We start from the raw sequence: 20302 nt of genomic DNA on the forward strand, positions 1-20302 counted from the left end.
GACAAAGAACAAAAGTAGTTAAACCGTAACATGAATTCCTGCTCGCACACCCCTTTACAGCATGAGACCTGTAGCTTTAAGAGGAGGGGGCGTGTCATTTGTGGGCCTGTCCCTTTTATTTGAATATACAGTAGTTCGAGAGGAGTGGATTGCGTCGGATGTTTTTCTCCTTGTGTGAGACGAGCACAGCGGGACGTGGTGGTTGCAGCCGTCGGTAACGCTCATCATTCAGGCCTATATTTACCATTTGAATGATATCACTCAGCTAGGAAGGCGTTTTCTCCGCAGAGGGGACTGCACTGCTCTCAACCAACAACATGGACTTGCACATATTGGACCACAGGCTACGGGTCACCAGCATATCCAAGAATGGGCTGGTGAATTTCACACACCCCCTGATTAAACTGATATTTCTTCGGAACAGGACACGGTAAGAAGACTCGTTGATCGGGGTCAGATGTTTGTGTCACGCCGGTGTGAATCACCCTCGTAATCCTGAACAAATAAATGTATGAGAGATAACCCACACAGCGCATATTCATTCACTGGTGGCCGAGCCGTTTCTGGGTTATTTGTCTGTGCATGTCCTGCTCTGCCTCCATGAATGATACACTGCAATGCATGTAGCATCTGGGGTTTTTTGACTGCACATCAGACAAAATACAATATTCTTTAGGAAGTCATTCTTACAATGGAGTAATGGTTGCATGAATTACCTTATAATCTACTGCAGGTTTTGTGCAAATATAACCTAGTTTATTTAGGTAAAATGGTATTTTAATATGTGAATGTGCATTTACTTTGTATTCTTGTAAAAGGCATGCATGAATGCTTTGCAATGCATGCTGCTTCTATAGTACCAGCATTTATCAAACATCTCAAAAAGCATGCAGTGCCCCTTCCCTGTATTTAGATGGGACCTTGTTTCTCCAGCACAACTTCAACCTTTTACCTCCTTTACCCAAAACCAACATCCAGTTTGCAAGTTTTCCGGATCTCATGTTGGCATTAGTACCAGTTTTCAGTTAATCCCTGGATATCCTCCCTTTGTTATGCAATTGTTTATTGCTCTGGCTGCCCCACATGCATGGCCAGAAGAAGAGCTCGACATCTGTCTCTGAGCTGTCATGATAGAGGCCAGGCAGTGGCTCAGCTACTGCTCTCATGCCCAGTTACAAAGAAGTTGCAAGCAAACGTCAGGAAAGATTTTCCTCCCCTGATCGCCTTTGTGCTCTGTGATGTCTGAAGTCTAGATAACACTGTCATCGAGGATTTGCTTATCGTAATCGTCCAATGCGTATAAGCAACACAACAGCTCTTTAATGATCGATTTACTATGCAACAGGAGTAGCCCATGATGTTTGAATGAGCCTGGAAAACACTTGGTGTCCATATCTTGTCAACTGACTAGAGAGATGAGATTTATTCCATGTCCTGTCAAACACTTAACATCTGTTCACGACTGGCTGCATCCATCAGCACATATTTTATTCAGTCGATTGGGCAATACAGTAGGTTTGGACATGTCCATACCAAACACACTGGCACGATGAAACCTTATAATATACAATCCTAAGTAAATAACTAGTTACCGTGAATAATACAAGGGTGCACTGTAATTGCGTCAGTGTTTCTAAGGTACAGGCCAACAGGTTCCTAATGAGTAATTGTGCATGATCAGGAACTACGCCCAGATATACCCTCAGTGTTTTATTTGATTTCAATAGTGTGAGCCTGCATGCTCATTTGAGCAGGCTCTGTGGTGCCTTCAGTGTCTGGAGGAAAAAGTAGGCTTTGCCCAATACAAAACACATATAGACTCCACTTCCTTGGATTAGCAGGCAAGTCAGTTCTTTAGCGTGTTGTTGGGAATGCTTTAGAGTTATGTCATCATACTGTGTTGTAGATGTGTTTTGCCTTCTTTTTCCTGTTCTTTTTCTTCAGCAGGATTTTGTCCAAACACCCGCTCAAACTATATAGACGATGCAGATTGGGGAGTGGTGGAGAATATTGAGTTCATAGCAACTCAAAACAATGGAGCAAAAACAAGCCTGATTGCCTCGGTTAGCCATCTCCCTCTTTCAGGCCCCTGCTATTCATTAGAGGACAACTCCCTGAGAATGTGCAAAGTGATTTGAAAGCAGTCCTGAGCAGAATTTTAAGGAGGTAATCACTTATAGGAGTCAGACTTATCCCATATTGTAAGAAGTTCGATTTTCCTCAGACATACTATGACATAACTTAGTCATTAAGGCACCTGTGGTGCAGAGGATGACAGTAGTCAGAGATGTTTAGCTATCAGCTACAGTTAATCTGTGAAGGCCAGCTATATATGTTTAGTTACTGAGACTACATATCATCAAAGGGTTAAAGTATCAGAAAAATTCAAATGCCGTCAAAAGTGAGGATGTATGATTTTATGTCAGGTTTCGGATTTGGGATTAGATTTGGACTAAATAAGCAAATGTGCTGTAGTGTTGTAGGTAAGAGATGAGCAAAGACATTTGTGTGTCTACTTTCGTGCACTGTTTCAGAAAGTGTATGCTAATGTGCCACAGCCATGTATTATGCACTCTTATTTAACACCAGAGCATGTGAATAATTCCTCCTATTAAGGGGGAAAATGGACCATGCATGCTGCTGGTTTGTGGTCTAGTATTGTTCTTAGTTGAGAGTTTATGTGTATGGTAATAATCAAAGCCCAGTACCAGCCCAATATATATATATATATATATATATATATATATATATATATATATATATATATATATATTACTGTACTGTGGATGCAGCCCTGCAGGCTCGACACAGTCCTCCTTTCTTCTTTTCGGTGGCTCACTAACAAGAGCATGGGTTGGAACAATGCCTTAGCTGAGCCAAAAACCCGGTGGGGAGTTTTCCACTTGTCAGCTTCAGTGATCTGTCAAGGTTGGGGCTCTCACTCCCCTCGTTTACACAAGGCAGCCCACCCCCACTGATAACATGCAAGGATTTCAAGAAAAAAAAAAACCTTCCCCATTGTTCAGAAAAAAAGAGTTGGCCGTGAGAACGCTATAGATTTGTTTGTAGGAAGCTGCAAAGGTAGCGGACAGCTTTGTCCTCCACTGACGATGGGGCTGAGGTGACTCGAAGCTCACTCCTCACACTTCAACAATGTCAGTTTGCTTCGCTCTTATCATGTTTCCTCAGCTGGAGCATCAGTTGCAGAAACCCCACCACCACGTACCCTCACTCCCTCAGCGCTGCTACCGGCCATTGCTTTGTGCATCTGGATCAAAGTCCAGACTGTGCTTGGTTTTCATCTAACCCCACTCAGCCGCTCCCCCGCTACCTGTTGCTTCCTTATCCCCCATGGTTAGGTTCCGCCTCCTTTTTATGTTCCTTCATGCTTCAATAGAAGTTGTTGTTGTCAAATTCACTATCAACAGTGACCACACAGGCTGTGTCAGTGTCACTGTAACAGAGTACTGTACAAACATGTTTTGATAAGTCGATTAATCATTGAATCTGTGAAATGTTCCCACAGCCAAAATTACCAAACAGTCCAAAACCCAAGAGCATTCAAATGCTAGTGATGAAAAACAAGAAAAGCAGCACATTTTCACATTAGAGAAGCTGCTAAAGCTCAAAATGATGAATCAATATAGTTGAACAATCGATTTATTAACTAATCATTGTGCTTTTAAAAGGGCGGGTTGGTGGTAGTGTATATTTTTTCTCAGTGTCTAAAGACTTATTTTGGAGACAATTGGGGGTGATGATGAAAAAAAACAATGTTGTTTTTGTCTATTATTGGTCATTTAAAACATGTAGAAGATGGTTATAGTTACAGAAGTTACAGTGCAGTTTACTGAAAAGCAGTGGCAAACAGAAAAGTCTCAGTTCAGTTTTCATGTAAACAGTCAAGTACAACACTTAAAATTTCTTCCAAAGCAGGCTTTTATCCTAATATTTAGATATTTCTGCATCTCCCCCCTCACTCTTTTGCCACATTTCCACCAAGCAGTTTATTTAGTTCAATTCATTACGCATTAGAATAGTTATTTTTGCATTTCCATTAGCACAAAGTAGAAGAAGAATTCCTTTATTAGTCCCGCAACGGGGAAATTTCCACTCTATTATTGTTATTCATGTTACACACACACACACAGGCCCCAAACACACACACATGCACAGACAGGACCTATATACATGCAATTAATGGAGAGATGTTAGAGCGAGGGGGCTGCCAGTGACCAGCGCTCCGAGCAGTTGGGGGTTCGGTGCCTTGCTCAACAGCACCTCGGCAGTGCCCAGGAGATGAACTGGCACCGCTCCAGCCACCAGTACAATTGATTTAGTGCAGACATTCCTCTGTTAGGTTGCCAAAGAAAGAGTTCAGCGAATACCACGTTGAAGATGATGTCAAGGCAATTTAACGTGGTGTCGCTATGGCGAATGAGCTGAGAATTCGGCCTACCCTGATGGGGTACTGTCCGCAGTGTAAAACGAAAAGAGAAACACACAGTGGAATCGGACATGTGACAACCAGCTTTCCACTCTTTGGAGTGTTTAGAACAACTATAAATGCATTAGATTCCCGACAGGGTCGCACAACACGTCACACAAACTAGTTCTATGTGAGCATATCCTGACCCTTACATACTGTGTTTCCCTTGGGCTCCTTATTTGTCCTCTACTTTACTGTTTTCCAGGGGCATACTGATTGTAGGTTAAAGCAATCTCCCTCAGACTGTGAGAGTGGGAAAGAGAGTAGAATAGTGATTATAAAAACAGTATTGGGCAACTCTATTTTCCTGTGTTTTTGTCAGTGTTCAGTAATGAAGCTTAGGTGATGCATCTGTTTTCTCTGTACTTCACAAACAGGAAACTGAACAAGCACAGTTGTCACACAGATGGATTTCCCTAAGGTCGCTTGACAACACACAACCAATACGTTGCTGAGGTTCGGCTCCATGCAGGTGTAATATAAGAGCGTTCGTTGTCGTCTCCAAAGACACAACACATAATAAAGCTCCCCACTTGATCCATCTCACTGGCAGGATAGATGCTTGGCACACATTATTTGCAGGAAACTGTGAGCTGGGGAAGGTGAAGGGTCAACAGGAAATGAGGGGGGTATTATAACACAATGGACTGGCAGAACTCACCAGCACAGCTGGTAGTTAGTGTTACAGTGTTCTTTCTCTCTCTTTGTCTCTCTGTGGGGTGATTGTTCCATCTCATGGCAGGGATTATTTTTTGCAGAGTCAGGAGTATTGCAGTCTCACTCAGGCTTCTACTGTTCTCCTGTAATAGCCTCAGCTGACTGATAAGCAGAGGAAGAGGAAGGTGTATCTCCAGTGAGACGTTCCTGAGAGAAAACAGGAATATGTAGAGCTTCCTTTTTTGGGATTCAAAGAAAACGAAGAGAGCTCATACATGAAGAAATTTCAAAGTGAAAGCCGTAAGTGTGGACTGGCATTTGATTATTGCCTTGTCAAAGTTGCAAAGCAAGTATATTTGTATAGCACTATTCAACAACAAGGCAATTCAAAGTGCTTCACATAAAACATATAAATTTAAAACGTATAAAAGGTCATTAAAAACATATAAAAGGTCATTTTTAAAACATAACAGATGGTTACAGTTACAGAAGTTACAGTGCAGTTTACTGAAAAGCAGCGACAAATAGAAAAGTCTTCGGTCTTGATTTAAAAGAACTAATAAGGGCGCACTCACACTGTCCTTCCGTACCGGGCCAAACACACATTTTACGGGTAAAGCCTAGTTCGTTTGACCAGTGTAAGTGCAACCGCTCCGCGCCTAGCTGCAGCCAGCTGGCTGTCCACGGCCCGTTTGACAGAGGTGGGCTTTTGTAAAGCGTGTTTGCACATGTACAAGCACGAGCATGTGCACGTGTACGAGCACAAGCACGAGGCCTACGGCGGCTCTGACGTTATTTTATGTGTGCCTGTTGGGACATAGAAAAAAGAAGGAGGGACCATGCGCGGACATTTAAAACAATCATCAATGTCCATACGTCATCAATGTCCAACAATCATCAATGTCCATACGTCATCACGCCGTGTTACGTATGGACAGCAAGAAGCATTTGCGCGAGGCCCAGGCAGTGTGAGTACAAACGGGCTGGCCAGCAGGGGGAGAGGGAGGGGGGGACAAGTACCCTAAAGCCCGGGGCACAGTACAGGCGGACAGTGTGAGTGCGCCCTAAGAGTAGCAGCAGTTTGTTCCCGATATATGGCCCATAGAAGCTGAACACTGCCTCTCCATGTTTAGTTATGATGCAGGGGACACAGGCAGACCTGTCCCATGTTTAGTCCTGACTCTGGGGACACAGAGCAGACCTGTCCCATGTTTAGTCCTGACTCTGGGGACACAGAGCAGACCTGTCCCATGTTTAGTCCTGACTCTGGGGACACAGAGCAGACCTGTCCCATGTTTAGTCCTGACTCTGGGGACACAGAGCAGACCTGTCCCATGTTTAGTCCTGACTCTGGGGACACAGAGCAGACCTGTCCCATGTTTAGTCCTGACTCTGGGGACACAGAGCAGACCTGTCCCATGTTTAGTCCTGACTCTGGGGACACAGAGCAGACCTGTCCCATGTTTAGTCCTGACTCTGGGGACACAGAGCAGACCTGTCCCATGTTTAGTCCTGACTCTGGGGACACAGAGCAGACCTGTCCCATGTTTAGTCCTGACTCTGGGGACACAGGGCAGACCTGTCCCATGTTTAGTCCTGACTCTGGGGACACAGGCAGAGCTGTTCCGGACGTTCTGAGAAGTCTGGACGGTTTGTAGCTGAGCAGAAGATCTGAAATGTATTTTGGTCCTAAACCATTCAGTGCTTTATAAACCAACAGAAGTATTTTGAAATCAATTCTTTGACAGACAGGAAGCCAGTGTAAAACTCTGAAGACTGGAGTGATATGATCTTCTTTTGTGGTCTTAGTGAGGACTCAAGCAGCAGCGTTCTGAATTAACTGCAGCTGTCTGATGGACTTTTTAGGAAGACCTGTAAAGACACTTTTACAGTAGGGGAGCTTGCGGAAGATAAATGCATGGACAAATTTTTCTAAGTCCTGCTGACACAGAAGTCTTTTGATCTTTGATATATTCTTTAGATGATAGTAGGCTGACTTTGTAATTGTTTTGTTGCGATTAATTTCCATACTACAGGGCAAATCCAGCTCCTGGGTTACACAGTCAGTCACACCAGTTCCCTCTGCAAACAACTCATCTAACAATTCAATTCTATGTCCTCATTTCTGCTGTTAAACTTACTAAAGGTATTTATTTCTCCCATCTATAACCTTGTTTCGTGGTAAAATGGCCTTAAAAACTAATGTAATCCATAAAAGCGTGTGTTTCACTTCCCATTTCTTTCTTTTACCCACACCAAAGCCCATGGGTCTATTTACTTTCTTTTTTTTTTTTTTTCACAAAGGCAACATTCAATAGCACTGGACACTTTGGCCAGGCCAAGCAACAGCCTTTGAAAGCAAATGCTTTTGGCCCCATGCCTGATGAAAATGCAAATGCAAAACTGGAGAGAGAAAGTATAGTACATTGTATCAGCAATTCTGAGATCCCAAATAACAACACCTTGATACCAGCTGGTCTTTTTTCTGCATTTTCTCTGTACATTTTTAACCCCCGTGCATTGTATCATCTGCCAAACAGCACAGTCATTTCAAATATTTAACCAAAGTGGCTCTTTTTTTAGAACAAGGTAGAAGAAGACAGCATAAGTAACTTTCAGACATTGTGCTTTGGTGGATGACTCAAGGCCTGCAAAATGCAGACCTGAGTGGAACTTGGTTTTCATAGCAGGTGCGTATTTTAATCCTGTAAATTCTGAATCTGAAACTTGCATATCTTCACATTTAGAGTGGTGTTGCTCAGTCTCTGCTTGAATGCAGCAGTTGGTAACCGAAGCTGTTCCCCAGTTTGGTTTGTTACCCCACCATTTGCTGTAGACAAAGGGCCAGTGCTGGCATAATGCCGAGCTCCAGCTTGTGCTTACTGAGTGACAGCCAGTCCTGAAACCAGTGTGAGACCGTTTTTACTGGATTCCCAGTAACTGTTCTTATGAAAATCTGAACCTCCTTTTGTTGGTTTGCAAATGATAACGTAACACTGTTCTTCCACTCTTTCTCCTTCCTCTCTCCACATCTCCTGCCTTTTATGTTTTTTTCAATCCCTAACCGCATGCCTCTCTCCATCTGTGCTTCCTCTCTTGTTTCAGATGTAAGTTTTTCAGTCTGACAGAGACACCAGAGAACTACACAGTCGTCCTTGACGAAGAAGGATTCAAAGGTAAAACACCCTTGAGCACACATATCTTTCATCAGGCAGGGGTTTGTCCTCCTACACTCTGACCGCTTGTACACCTTAAAGTGATACAATAAAGTATACACTATATGCTTATCTTTGTAGTATAGTGTTTGGCAGGCAGAAGAGAGATGAAATAAATGTACCCTGGCTTAACATTTTGTTATAACAGAAAATGATGCAAGACATGCAATGATAAACGTTAACCAAAAAACAATTTAGGGAAGCTACTGCCAATTTCACATTTTGAAACTTAAAGGGGAACTCTAGCAATTATACACTTCAAGATCTGTGTTTTTATTCAGCCAGTTGTATTATTTCTTTTGTGGCTTTGAAAGAGCTTTGTTGGGGTCTACAAGTGACCCCCAGGAAAGGTTCTTGAAACTCTGCGATGGATTTGCCTAATGGAAATTGTAGTATTTGTTAGTTAAGCTCTCTATCAATGTGTTCCCTTTAGAATGTAGCCTTCTGTCTGACTACACTGTTGGGTAGTCCACAGTATACAGTAAAATATGTTCTAGTCCCATCTACTCCCCTTCCAGCCATTTGTATCTAGTCCGGTCACGCAGATGTAGTTTGTAAAGGCATATATCGCCTCTGGGTGCTCTGTATCTCGCTCTATCTCCTTTGCTCTCGTTCTAACTGAGTGCCTATTTTAAGAGGTGAAAGCTGGTGTAGTGAAGCCACAAGGGGCTGTCTGTGACAAATTATTCCAACCAGAACAGTGGCTCTTTGAAGGAGAGTAAAGGAAAGAAAAAATTAGCATTCACTGAAGGAGGTAGATGCCATTTGGTAATGTTTTTAGTTTGCCGAATGGTAATGAGACCATAACTAAAAAGTTTGATGCCTCCCCTGAAGGTTTCTGAGACTTTAAATGAGGACACTTCTGAATCATGCAAAGGAAGTTTTCTCCTAAGCTTTCTGAAGTTCTTTGCTCTGTTGTTGAGCATTGTATGAAGAGCTAGGGAACTATTAATGTGTTCTTCGTTCAGGCCTGTTATTTAAGTGACACTTACAAAAGGTTGGGGTGCACACTTCCCCAAGTCAACACCCCACTATCTTTTTCTTTCAGTGTCTTCTTCACTTCCTGAATAGATACCCAATTCCCAGGTAGCTGCCAGCTTCCAGTCGAGTCTTGTTTGGGAAAAAAGTTAAATATCCTGCTTTTACATTTTGGCTAAGAGACTCAGGTTGTTAGAGCTACGTCAGAGGGGTCACCCTGTTTGAACTTTGGCCCTTCCATAAAACCCACTATGAGCTGCAGGACTCCGCTAATTAACATGTTGGTATCAGGTCACACACATAAGTTTTACTTGTGTTACTGTGGTATATGGTTACAGTATGGTGAAGGAAGAGGCAGGAGGTGGTGGAGAGGAAGTGTGTGTACGTTGTACTGAGCAGCAACCAAGAGGAAGTCACTTCTTAAAGCTGCCTCATAGTTTACACCTTCACAAACATAAAGATACATCAACAGGATACAGGTGTCATGAGGTTTAGATGTTAACCACTAAAGTGAAGGGGGCTTTTAGTCTGAAGTTACCAAGTCACTATTTTAATTGCTGTAGAATTGTTGGTTGCATAACAGTTGGTTGTGTACAGAGATGCACTGGGCTCTGAGTGATGCCCTTTCAATCAAATGTTTCTTGACATCTTTTGACTTGAAAAATCACCAAATCGCATCAAATATACAAGTGTCACCCAGTGACCAACTTTTCTCTCTTGACCCCCCTCAGAGCTCCAGCCCTCCGAGCATCTCAAGGTAGAAAGCTCCATCTGGCTGCCGCTCAACGTGGTCTCCAATGGCAACGCCTCCAGCAGCTCACAGGCCGTGGGTGTGACAAAGATCGCCAAGTCGGTCATCGCCCCTCTGGCCCAGCAGCACGTCTCTGTCTTCATGCTCTCCACTTATCAGACTGACTTTATCCTGGTGAGTCCCATCTACTTTTATTTTTTTATTTTTTTACTCTCTCAGCCTTTGCTCCACTCTATTCCATGAAAGAGGCACAGTGAGCTGTTCACTGTTGTATGATTTAGACCTCTAATCTCACAGCGAAGCCTTTCACCTACTGAGCTCTGCCAGACAAAATAAGCCAGTGTTTGCATTTTGTCCACTCACTAATTTTGTTGTTAAGGAATTCAATCCCATCAGAGCTGAGGGCACTAAAAAGTTAGTTGATATATTACACATGAAAGTGTCAAGTAGGCGGAAAAAGATAACACCCTGACAGACGTTTGTGTCAGCATGTATATTAATGGTCAACGTGCCAGTTGAGCTCAAGTATTCCCTAACATACTCACCTTGCATGTATAAATAAACTCAGTGTAGACGATATGATATTTATGTTCCACATCTATGTTGTGCAGGTGAGAGAGAAAGACCTGTCTGTAGTCATCAGCACTCTGGAGGAGGAGTTCAATATCTACAAGGAGGTGGGAGGAGAGTCTGTCCCTATGCATTGCCAGGATGTTTCCAACGGCCTCCAGAAAAATGGCAAAGAAGGTAGAGGTCACTGACATTTTTTGTGTGGATTGAACTCTCAGGTATTGATCGAGGGCCTCTCAGGGGATGAAGTTAAGTTCCTCTAGCACCACCTTTAGGTTCTTTGTGCAAGTGTAAAGACTTACTCATCACATAGGAAGTCATCTTAAAACTTACCCCTCTTCTTATTTGTCGATTTTTACATCCTCAATTCCTTTCCTCGCATCCTCTTCTAGTATCTTAGGGCGCACTCACACTGTCCTTCCGCACCAGGCCAAAACCGGTTTTTCAGCTAAAGCCTAGTGCGTTTGAGCAGTGTGAGTGCACCCGTTCCGCGCATAACTGCGGACAGTGGGCCGTCCACAGCCCGCCTGAGAGAGGTGGGCTTTTGTAGAGCCTGTTTGCACATGTACGAGCATGCGCACGTGTACGAGCACGAGCACGAGCACGAGGCCTACGACGGTTCTGACGTAATTTATGTGCGCCTGTTCGGACATAGAAAAAAGAAGGAGGGATCATGCGCGGACATTTAACAACAACAACAACAATGGCGGCGAAAGGTTCACGTTGGTGTGATGCGGAGGTGGAGTGTTTACTGCAGATTTGGTCGGATGAAAATATAAAAAAACAGTCGGACAAGACGCACAAAAACTCCGAGGTCTATGGAAAGATTTGTAAACAAAGCGACACATCGTGATGACGTCAATCAATGCGTGTGACGTGTTACTGCGTGATGACGTATGGACTGCAAGAAGCATTTGCGCGAGGCCCAGGCAGTGTGAGTACAAACGGGCCTTGGGCGCGGGGGGAGAGGGAGGGGGGACAAGTACCCTAAAGCCCGGGGCGCGGTGCGGAAGGACAGTGTGAGTGCGCCCTTAGTTCCTCCCACCTGAGATGCGAGCGGAGCGGGCAAGGAAGAGACAGGAGGAGAGAGGAGTCAAGGCAAGAGGCATTTAACAAAATTAGACAATTAGAGACGAGACGAGAGGACCTCCGCAAAGGATATGCCTGCCTCGTAGCTCCTCCGACAAGCCTCCTCTCTCCTCGATCTTCTCTTCTCTACGGTGCATCCAAGAGGACAAATGAGAAGAGCCCTGAGTCACAGGTCATAAATCAGACGTGACATGCATCATTGCTGTGTCTCCGGCATGGAAGGAGTAACTCAAGAAAAAGTGTAAAAACAGCTCTTTAGAAAACTGAAAATAATGTGACTTGAGAAAGAGTGTGAGTCACTTTTGTATAGAAGTTGAGTGATTCAGCTCCAACAAAGTAATGCAGCCAACTGCTAGCCTCTTTCTAATTCAGTGATCTTCCCAAAAGTTGTAACACTTTTGTCTGTTATAGGAGTTTTAGTTTTTAGAAATAGCCTTGTGAGAGAAAATAAACAAAATGTACTTTAAGGAAACAGATGAATACATGAACAAAATGTATCATATGCATGGAAATATATTACATTACAGACACAACAGTGCTTGTCAATAGTTATTACACGCTTTTTCTGACAATAATCAAATCCTTTGTGTGCCATTGTGAAGCGTGAAATGAAATTTATAGTGAGAGAAACCTGTTCAGGGACACCTGTAGTGCTTAACAAAGCCATGTTTGACTTAAACAAACATTACAGTATATGCCATTATATGGAAAGACAATGCAAACGGGCTGGGTCTGCACCAGGTTTCAAACACAGAGGAACATTTGAACCACAGTGAATAACTGTGTCCTTTACAGGAAGTTGTTTTTACGTCACAATCAATTACAGAACATGCCGTACAGAGTGAGCAGACAAATATGTCCACCCTTTCACATTCTTTCATATCTTTGCATCTCTAATATGTCGGCATTATGTCAACATCACCATGCATTTTTATCTCAACATATTTGTCAAACTTGTTTAGAAACTTTTCACCCACCAGCTATGCGGTATTGTTTTACAGAATGCAAAGCACACTTACTGACAAACTGTAGGTGCACTGGTAATCTAAATGCAACTTTAATTTCACTACTTACATCTGCAATATTTAATAAAATTATACAGTTGGGAACATTTGTCAGGCATAAATACATAGAGAGGCAAGTTATTGGATTCTCACTGGTAATTGTCTCATTAGTAAAACAGTACAGTTTACATTTATAAAAATGCCTGAAAAAATATTCTATAAATGTATTATCTATGTTATTCAATATCCAAAATATAAGATCCATTGATAAAGCATATGGACAGTGCATATGTTGTCCATGCATTTATTTGTAAAAACACTTGTAGTTCAGCTGTTTTTTCAAACACACTGTCCTTGCTCTTCCAGCCATCCAGCCTACAGTTCACCCAGTGCTGATACCCCAGAACCAGTTCTGTGTCATGTCCCTGGACCCTGACACACTGCCGTCCATCGCCACCACGCTCATTGACGTCCTCTTTTATTCAAACAGGTAGGACGCTTGATCACGCCACTGGAGTACCTCTCTTAAACACAAGGTGGCAGCACATGATGCACATCAGTTTAGTTTGCATTAAACATGGTAGAAAGCCACAGGTAATTGTCAGTTTAAGGTGTACTGATATGACATGATTTGAGACACACCAACCATTTGTGCAGGCAAATGTCCATTCAAGACTCTTCTGCTTCTTTCTTTTATTCAGTTCTTTGTTTTTGTAGTTTAAGAATCTAAAGCATTATAAATTGCCTTTCTTTTAATCCAATAAGTTCAATTTACAAGCCCTGTGAGAGAGACACACTAATAAGAAGTTCACTTCCATTACCAAAATTGTGAAATTTTAAATTAAATTAAATTGAAATGGAAAATCAAATAAACCTTCTGCCCTACTCTGGATTCCAAGACATTTGGCTACAGGTCTTTAGCACGCTCTTATTTTAGTATAAATGCAAATTATATAATGCAGAAATTGGGATTGTTTGATCGTATTTTTATTACTTTTTGAACAACTGTTCTCTTTGTAACAGTTTTTCTCTGTCTTGACAAATATTTAATTGACTTCATGTATTATTATAATATTAATCACCTTTTTAAATCAATGCTGCTTACTACCTTTGCCTCTCCGATCACTCACCGAATGTCTCCTTCCTCCGTAGTCCTAAAGAGGGTGCACAGTCCTCTCCCAGCCAGGACTTGGACTGTATCAAGTTCTTCTCCTTCTCCCTCATTGATGGCTACATCTCACTGGTGATGGACACTGAGGCTCAGAGACAGTAAGGATTCTAAAAACACTCACCAAGTCCACTTTTGTCACCTTTATAATGCACATTAATTCTAATTTCATGATCTTAACGCTGTCAGCAAGGGAATGGGATATGTTTTGGGTTAATATAGGTACATAAAAGTTTTAGGTCTACTTCATGATACTTCTCAAGTAGTTTACCCTAGTCTTGATGTTATGTGACAGCTGTATTTGAACCAGAGATGCAGTTTAATTTTTTCGAATACAGATCTTCTTACATCAATTGACTTCTTTTGTGTTGTGTCACTGCTTTGAGGGCGCTGCAGTGTCTGTATCCGCAAGCTTTTATCTGGAGATTGCTGTATACAGGTCCTTCTGTGGAAAGCTCTTGTCTGTTTGCACTTGGTTGTTCGGTATAAACCATGCTTGACCTTTGTGCTCTAGGTTTCCTGCAGATCTTCTCTTCACCAGCTCCTCCGGGGAGCTGTGGAGAATGGTTCGTATAGGGGGACAACCGCTCGGCTTTGGTAGGGCCACTTTTTTTAAAATTCCTAAAAATGAAGTAATGTTCTTTACAGTATATACAGTTTAGAGCGTGTTAGTCATATGTTGCAGTCCCATCTGCTTCTGAATGTTGCTTTAGTTTCTGACTAGTGCTATAGATCATTTAGAAATGTTCAAACTCCGACCAAATATGTTCAGAATATACAACAACAATTTCCATTCCTTGGTTTCTGTGCTTTTAAAAAGCAGTATCAGCATCTTTATAAACTTTGATACTAATAAAAAGGAGGTTAAAATGGGCAAACAAGCTGTTAGTTCCCCTCTGGACTGGAATGTTCTGTCAATTATATGAATTACTTGGTGTTTTCTGAAATAATACACCTAGAATATTATTTTAATAACACGTTTGTAATTGTGATACTAATATCAGTGTATTTCTCCTCCACTCTCTGTTTTAAGATGAATGTGGTATAGTTGCCCAGATATCTCAGCCTCTGGCTGACAGCGACATCTCTGCCTATTACATAAGCACCTTCAGCTTCGACCATGCTCTGGTGAGTCCTACATCACAACATCTCATTAACACACCACCACCATCACTGTCACAGAAGTCAACACTTCAACACACTTGTGACTCACTTGTGAGCTCAGATATTTAAAGATTTCAGGTTTGGTTCTTGTTTCGTAATGTGGGAAATGTAGATATATAAAGACCAAGAATATGTCACATTAACCAGCATTCCTGCAACGTTTAATCATGAGGAATACTTGAGGCAGGTGATTCCAAATCCGCTTTTTGAGAAAGAAATGTGCACGGCCTTGCAAACTTGGAAAATGACTCGGATGAGAGTTAGCGCTAATGCTAAGCCCCAACTGAAAACACACACAGATGAGTCGATTCAACCATGGATGAATTGCTAACCATTCACTGTGGGATCTGTAGGATACAAGCCTGGTCTTAAATTCAGTATAAAATAAAATCACAATCAAAGGAAACATTAATATTAACAGGTTTACAATTATCAGACAGAATATCACAATCAATTATCAGACATACAATCAACCGGATACAAGCCTGGTCTGACTTGATCTCCCAGTGATGGGCTTTATTGCTGAATCTTTATCAAACCTAGTAACCCATTAAATATAAAAATATAAAACATAAAACAACAGCATAAAATATTAAAATAGCTTACCTTAGAACAGTAAAATTACTGACAAAAGTAAATCATGTACCAAGGCATTTGCTCTACACATACTCATGCTAGCTCAATTTACGTAACGTGCAAGAGGCAAATGCTACAGTAGCAGGTGGATGCAGTGGAGTCAGGCTTGGACGTACACTCTGTGGACAGCTGTGAACTTGTACCAGAGGTTCCAGGAAAGTGGCAATATTTCAAACATCCAGGCTGTGCGTCCGGCGCAGGTCCACGGCTGTCCACAGAGTGTGAGAGATCCTAACCCTCATGCTGGACATAAAAATGGTTGCTGTCCATGTCTGGGTTTCTATTCCCCCCAATCAGTCAAGGCAGATGGCCACCCACCTTAGAGCCTGGTCTGTTTGATGTTCCTGCCACAGGAAGGATTTAGGCATCACTGTTTCCAAGACGCTGTTTCTGATGTTGCCGTCATGACTTGCTGTTTACTCACGTGGGAATTGTTGGGTCGCTGTAAATGAGAGAATGCTGTCTAGACCTACTTTATATGGAAATTGTCCTCAGATAACTTTTGTTATGATTTGACACTATACATAAAATTACATTTTTAATAAAATGTAAAAACATTTTTCAGTAGTACATCCATGTTAGTGCTTTTGTCCTAGTTTGTAAATTCATGAATTTACCATACATATGATGCAGAAACACCACACAGTTGCTGCATGGTTTACTGATCTCAGTATTTAGTTTTCCCCTTCACCACACAGTGGTTTGTGTTGAAAGCATCTGTGTATGTCTGAAAACTTAATCAACCGCTCCTGCCAACCATATTATCTTGAAAATTACCCAAGAAAAGTTTATCTGGGTCATTTATTTGCACTTACCCAGAAACTTATCGCAGAATCACTGTCACCTAGTGAATCAGCGAAGTCAACTTTGCCTCCCACATCAATGTGATGGATGCATTATTTACAACTAAGCATATTTATGCTGTGGAATAAGACCGGAGAAGACGGTTATCTTTTCAAATGAACGATTGTATCTGATTATTTCACCTTTTGATCACTGACGTTGACTCATCTCAAAGCCAAACTATATGGCTGCATATCTCTTTCCAGACCCTATACCCTGAGTTTCCCCATGAAACAAATTAGGTTAAATAGAGTGAACTATCGTCGGTCAGTGACCTTCAGCACTCACTGGATCGGTTCGCAGCCGAGTGTGAAACGGCTGGGATGAGGATCAGCATCTCTAAATCTGAGGCCATGGCTCTTAGCAGGAAACCGGTGGATTGCTTACTCCAGGTAGGGAATGAGTCCTTACCCCAAGTGAAGGAGTTCAAGTACCTCGGGATCATGTTCACGAGTGAGGGGACGATGGAGCGTGAGTTTGGCTGGAGAATCGGAGCAGCGGGGGCGGTGTTGCAGTCGCTCTACCGCACCGTTGTGACGAAAAGAGAGCTGAGCCGGAAGGCAAAGCTCTCGATCTACCGGTCAATCTTCGTTCCTACCCTCACCTATGGTCATGAAAGTTGGGTCATGACCGAAAGAACGAGGTCGCGAGTACAAGCGGCCGAAATGGGTTTTCTCAGGAGGGTGGCTGGAGTCTCCCTTAGAGATAGGGTGAGAAGTTCAGCCATCCGTGAGGAACTCGGAGTAGAGCCGCTGCTCCTTAGCGTTGAAAGGAGCCAGTTGAGGTGGTTCGGGCATCTAGTAAGGATGCCCCCTGGGCGCCTCCCTAGGGAGGTGTTCCAGGCACGTCCAGCTGGGAGGAGGCCTCGGGGAAGACCCAGGACTAGGTGGAGAGATTATATCTCCACACTGGCCTGGGAACGCCTCGGGATCCCCCAGTTAGAGCTGGTTAATGTGGCCCGGGAAAGGGAAGTTTGGGGTCCCCTGCTAAAACTGCTGCCCCCGCGACCCGACCCCGGATAAGCGGATGAAGATGAGATGAGATGAGATGAGAGTGAACTACAAAACCCTTCAGCAGCAAGTGTGCAACATGATAAATTTTGTCATGTGTCTCCTGGTGCTGCATTGATAGAAATCCTGTATCTTTCTGCTCTCCCTCCTTTTTGCACAACAATGTGAAGTATTCATACAACCTTCTAGACTGAGATAGTCGGGCTGTTTAATCAGCCTCGTCACCAAATACTAAACCAATGATGGATGAACAACGTGGCGTAAAGTCTTTCGGTATTCCACTTGGTATTCAGTGGTTCTTTTGACACTCCTACCTTGAAAATGTTTTGAATGTGTCACTCACTTTCATTTCTGTATTATGCAATCCAGCTTGTCATTGAGCTGAACAGTAACCACAAAGTGAGTGTCTTTGTCATATAAGGTCATTTGCACTTACATGTAATCATTGTCATGGAATTCTGTTAACATCTGAACCCTGTAAAACTGAGTGTGATCAGTGTTTACCACAGACCGGTGTAATAATAGCAAATTCCATTGACAATACTAGTTGTGACATCAAAGTGGCTTCCACTTGTACACTTATTGTAAATACATGAAATAGGGGGAAATTCTCTCTGCATGGTGGGATGGAAACTTCTCGGTTTACATTAGATCCACTTAATCAGTAGCAATAGTTTAATCTATTTAATGCAATTGGAAACTGTAGAGAAACATGTCTTGTATAACTTTAACTTTAATATATATATATATATATATATATATATATATATATATATATACAACTTTCAGATTTGAATATCTGGGTTTTTGAAGGATAAAAACACCGGCCTGTTTTGTTCATGCTTGGGCTTGTGGTAAACCTTCTCTTCATACTGTATTCCATAATTCTGTTGGGAAAGCTAGCACATTTTTTCAAAGAGGAAGAATAAAAAGGATGGGAGTCATTCAGAAAGATATTAGTCAAGTAGTCGCAAGAACAAAAACAGTTATCCTATAGTGAAACAGAACAACGCTACGTCACTAGAACATGTGAAAGAACTTGTGCATAACAGATGATGGGAGGTCATTGCCTGTGTTCAGTGAATTAGTCACTGAAATAATCACTATCATTTTATCTTCAATAAAGTCAAGGGAAATTCCACTTAGCGGCAATGGAAACACTATGTTAGTTATTGTTTCATCTACACAAAAAGGAATTATATTTATTTTGATTGTGAGATTTTGTCACTTGGAAATCAGTGTTGTATTGGTTGTGTGGATTTTAAGAACTTTTGAAAAACAGCTCACAGTAAGTTGTAGCAATTACTCCAGCCTTTAATCGCAACAAAGTCAGTGTTTCACAGGCCCACATTAGGCAGGAAAAAGGGCAGACACCTTGATAGTGATCAGTAAAAGGGAACCCTGTTCTGGGGCTTGTAAGTCCCCTGGGAAAATGGCAAGATTCAAAATACTGTAATCTGCTAGTCTCATTTTTAGGTGTTTTTTCAAGCCTTTATCAGATAGGACAGACAGGAAATGGGGTGAGAAAGAGAGGGGGAGACATGTAGCAAAGGGCAGCAGGTCGGAGTCGAACCAGCAGCTGCTGCCTTGAGGACCTTCAGCCTCTTTACATGGGGCATCTGCTCTAACCACTCAGCCACCTGGCGAATATAGTGAAGCATTTGGCAGCTAAGGAGAGTGAGACTTGCAAAAAAAAACAACTAATACAGCATTAACTTTCTTTCACTATTTTCTAGGTACCTGAGGAGGACATAGTGAGTGTGACAGGCATGCTCCAGCATCAGAGGAAAGAACCAGCCGCTAGTTGATTTCTGAAGTCCCGTCCGAGCTGGATGATCCGGGCTCAATGTGCCGCCCTTCACTCCAACTCTAGTGGCCAAGGGCGGCAGGCCAGTAGGAAAGGAGGCTAACCCTGTGCCTAGCACTGCATCGCCAGCAGTATTAACTACTACGAACTTGCCATGAACACCAGAAGCTCTTCTCTATGGTGTGCATACACAGTTTGTCTGTGAGGCCTTCTGTCTTACCTATCCAAGGCAGGATGCACTGAGTCCCAGGGGGGCACATCAAAATGCACAATCACTCCTAAACACATCCACACACACACACTTGCACATGCAAATTCTTAAGCACAAAGTCATACATGATAGAATGCAGAATGCTCTCTAATGCAGGACTTGAGGTCTCATGGTCTGAAGTTGAATTATTGATAATGTTATTTTGTTGCGAACAGCAGAACACACTTACTTACGTTTCACCAGTGCTATAAACACACAACATGTCTTCCAGTAATGTTTATATTATGGGATGTGTCTAAACAACTTTTTTATTTTAAATCGGAGGTCATTCACAAGTATTGCAATTTTCCTTTGTGTGACACTGAAAGCGTGAAGCTTGAAAAGCAAGGCAGTTGTGAGAACGTTGATATTACAATAATTTTCATGCAAAAGAAAAGTTAGAATTTCTATTTTTTGACAACAGGGCTCGCTCGTTTTGGTTTGAAAATAACATGCAGGTAGTTCTTGTATATTAAAACTACTACAAATGCTGTCAAGCAGGACGGTAGGCTTGGTCAGTGTTTTTTTTTTTTAAGGTCAGCATTTCTTAAGCATAGTATTAGCTAAGGTCAATAACACTATGTCTTATTGTTTTTGTTATTTGCACAATAGGCTTACTATTACTACTTACATCACTTAGCTGTTTTCTTTGGTACATTTTTTGTACAATT

At 42.2% G+C, this 20302-nt stretch overlaps 1 protein-coding gene across 1 annotated transcript; it reads left to right on the forward strand.

Annotated features, from left to right (window-relative positions):
- Positions 1 to 184: 184 nt before the first annotated feature.
- On the forward strand, positions 185 to 20237 carry castor1 (cytosolic arginine sensor for mTORC1 subunit 1). Its single transcript, XM_083911725.1, has 9 exons — positions 185 to 430; positions 8252 to 8322; positions 10071 to 10264; positions 10702 to 10837; positions 13120 to 13243; positions 13906 to 14022; positions 14436 to 14518; positions 14955 to 15049; positions 19311 to 20237. The coding sequence occupies exons 1-9, from the start codon at positions 318 to 320 to the stop codon at positions 19380 to 19382; spliced, it is 1005 nt and encodes a 334-aa protein (XP_083767851.1). The 5' UTR covers positions 185 to 317; the 3' UTR covers positions 19383 to 20237.
- The last annotated feature ends 65 nt before the right edge of the window (positions 20238 to 20302 follow it).

The sequence above is a fragment of the Echiichthys vipera genome (genome assembly GCF_963691815.1).
Source record: "Echiichthys vipera genome assembly, chromosome: 4".
NCBI classification, from domain to species: domain Eukaryota; kingdom Metazoa; phylum Chordata; class Actinopteri; order Perciformes; family Trachinidae; genus Echiichthys; species Echiichthys vipera.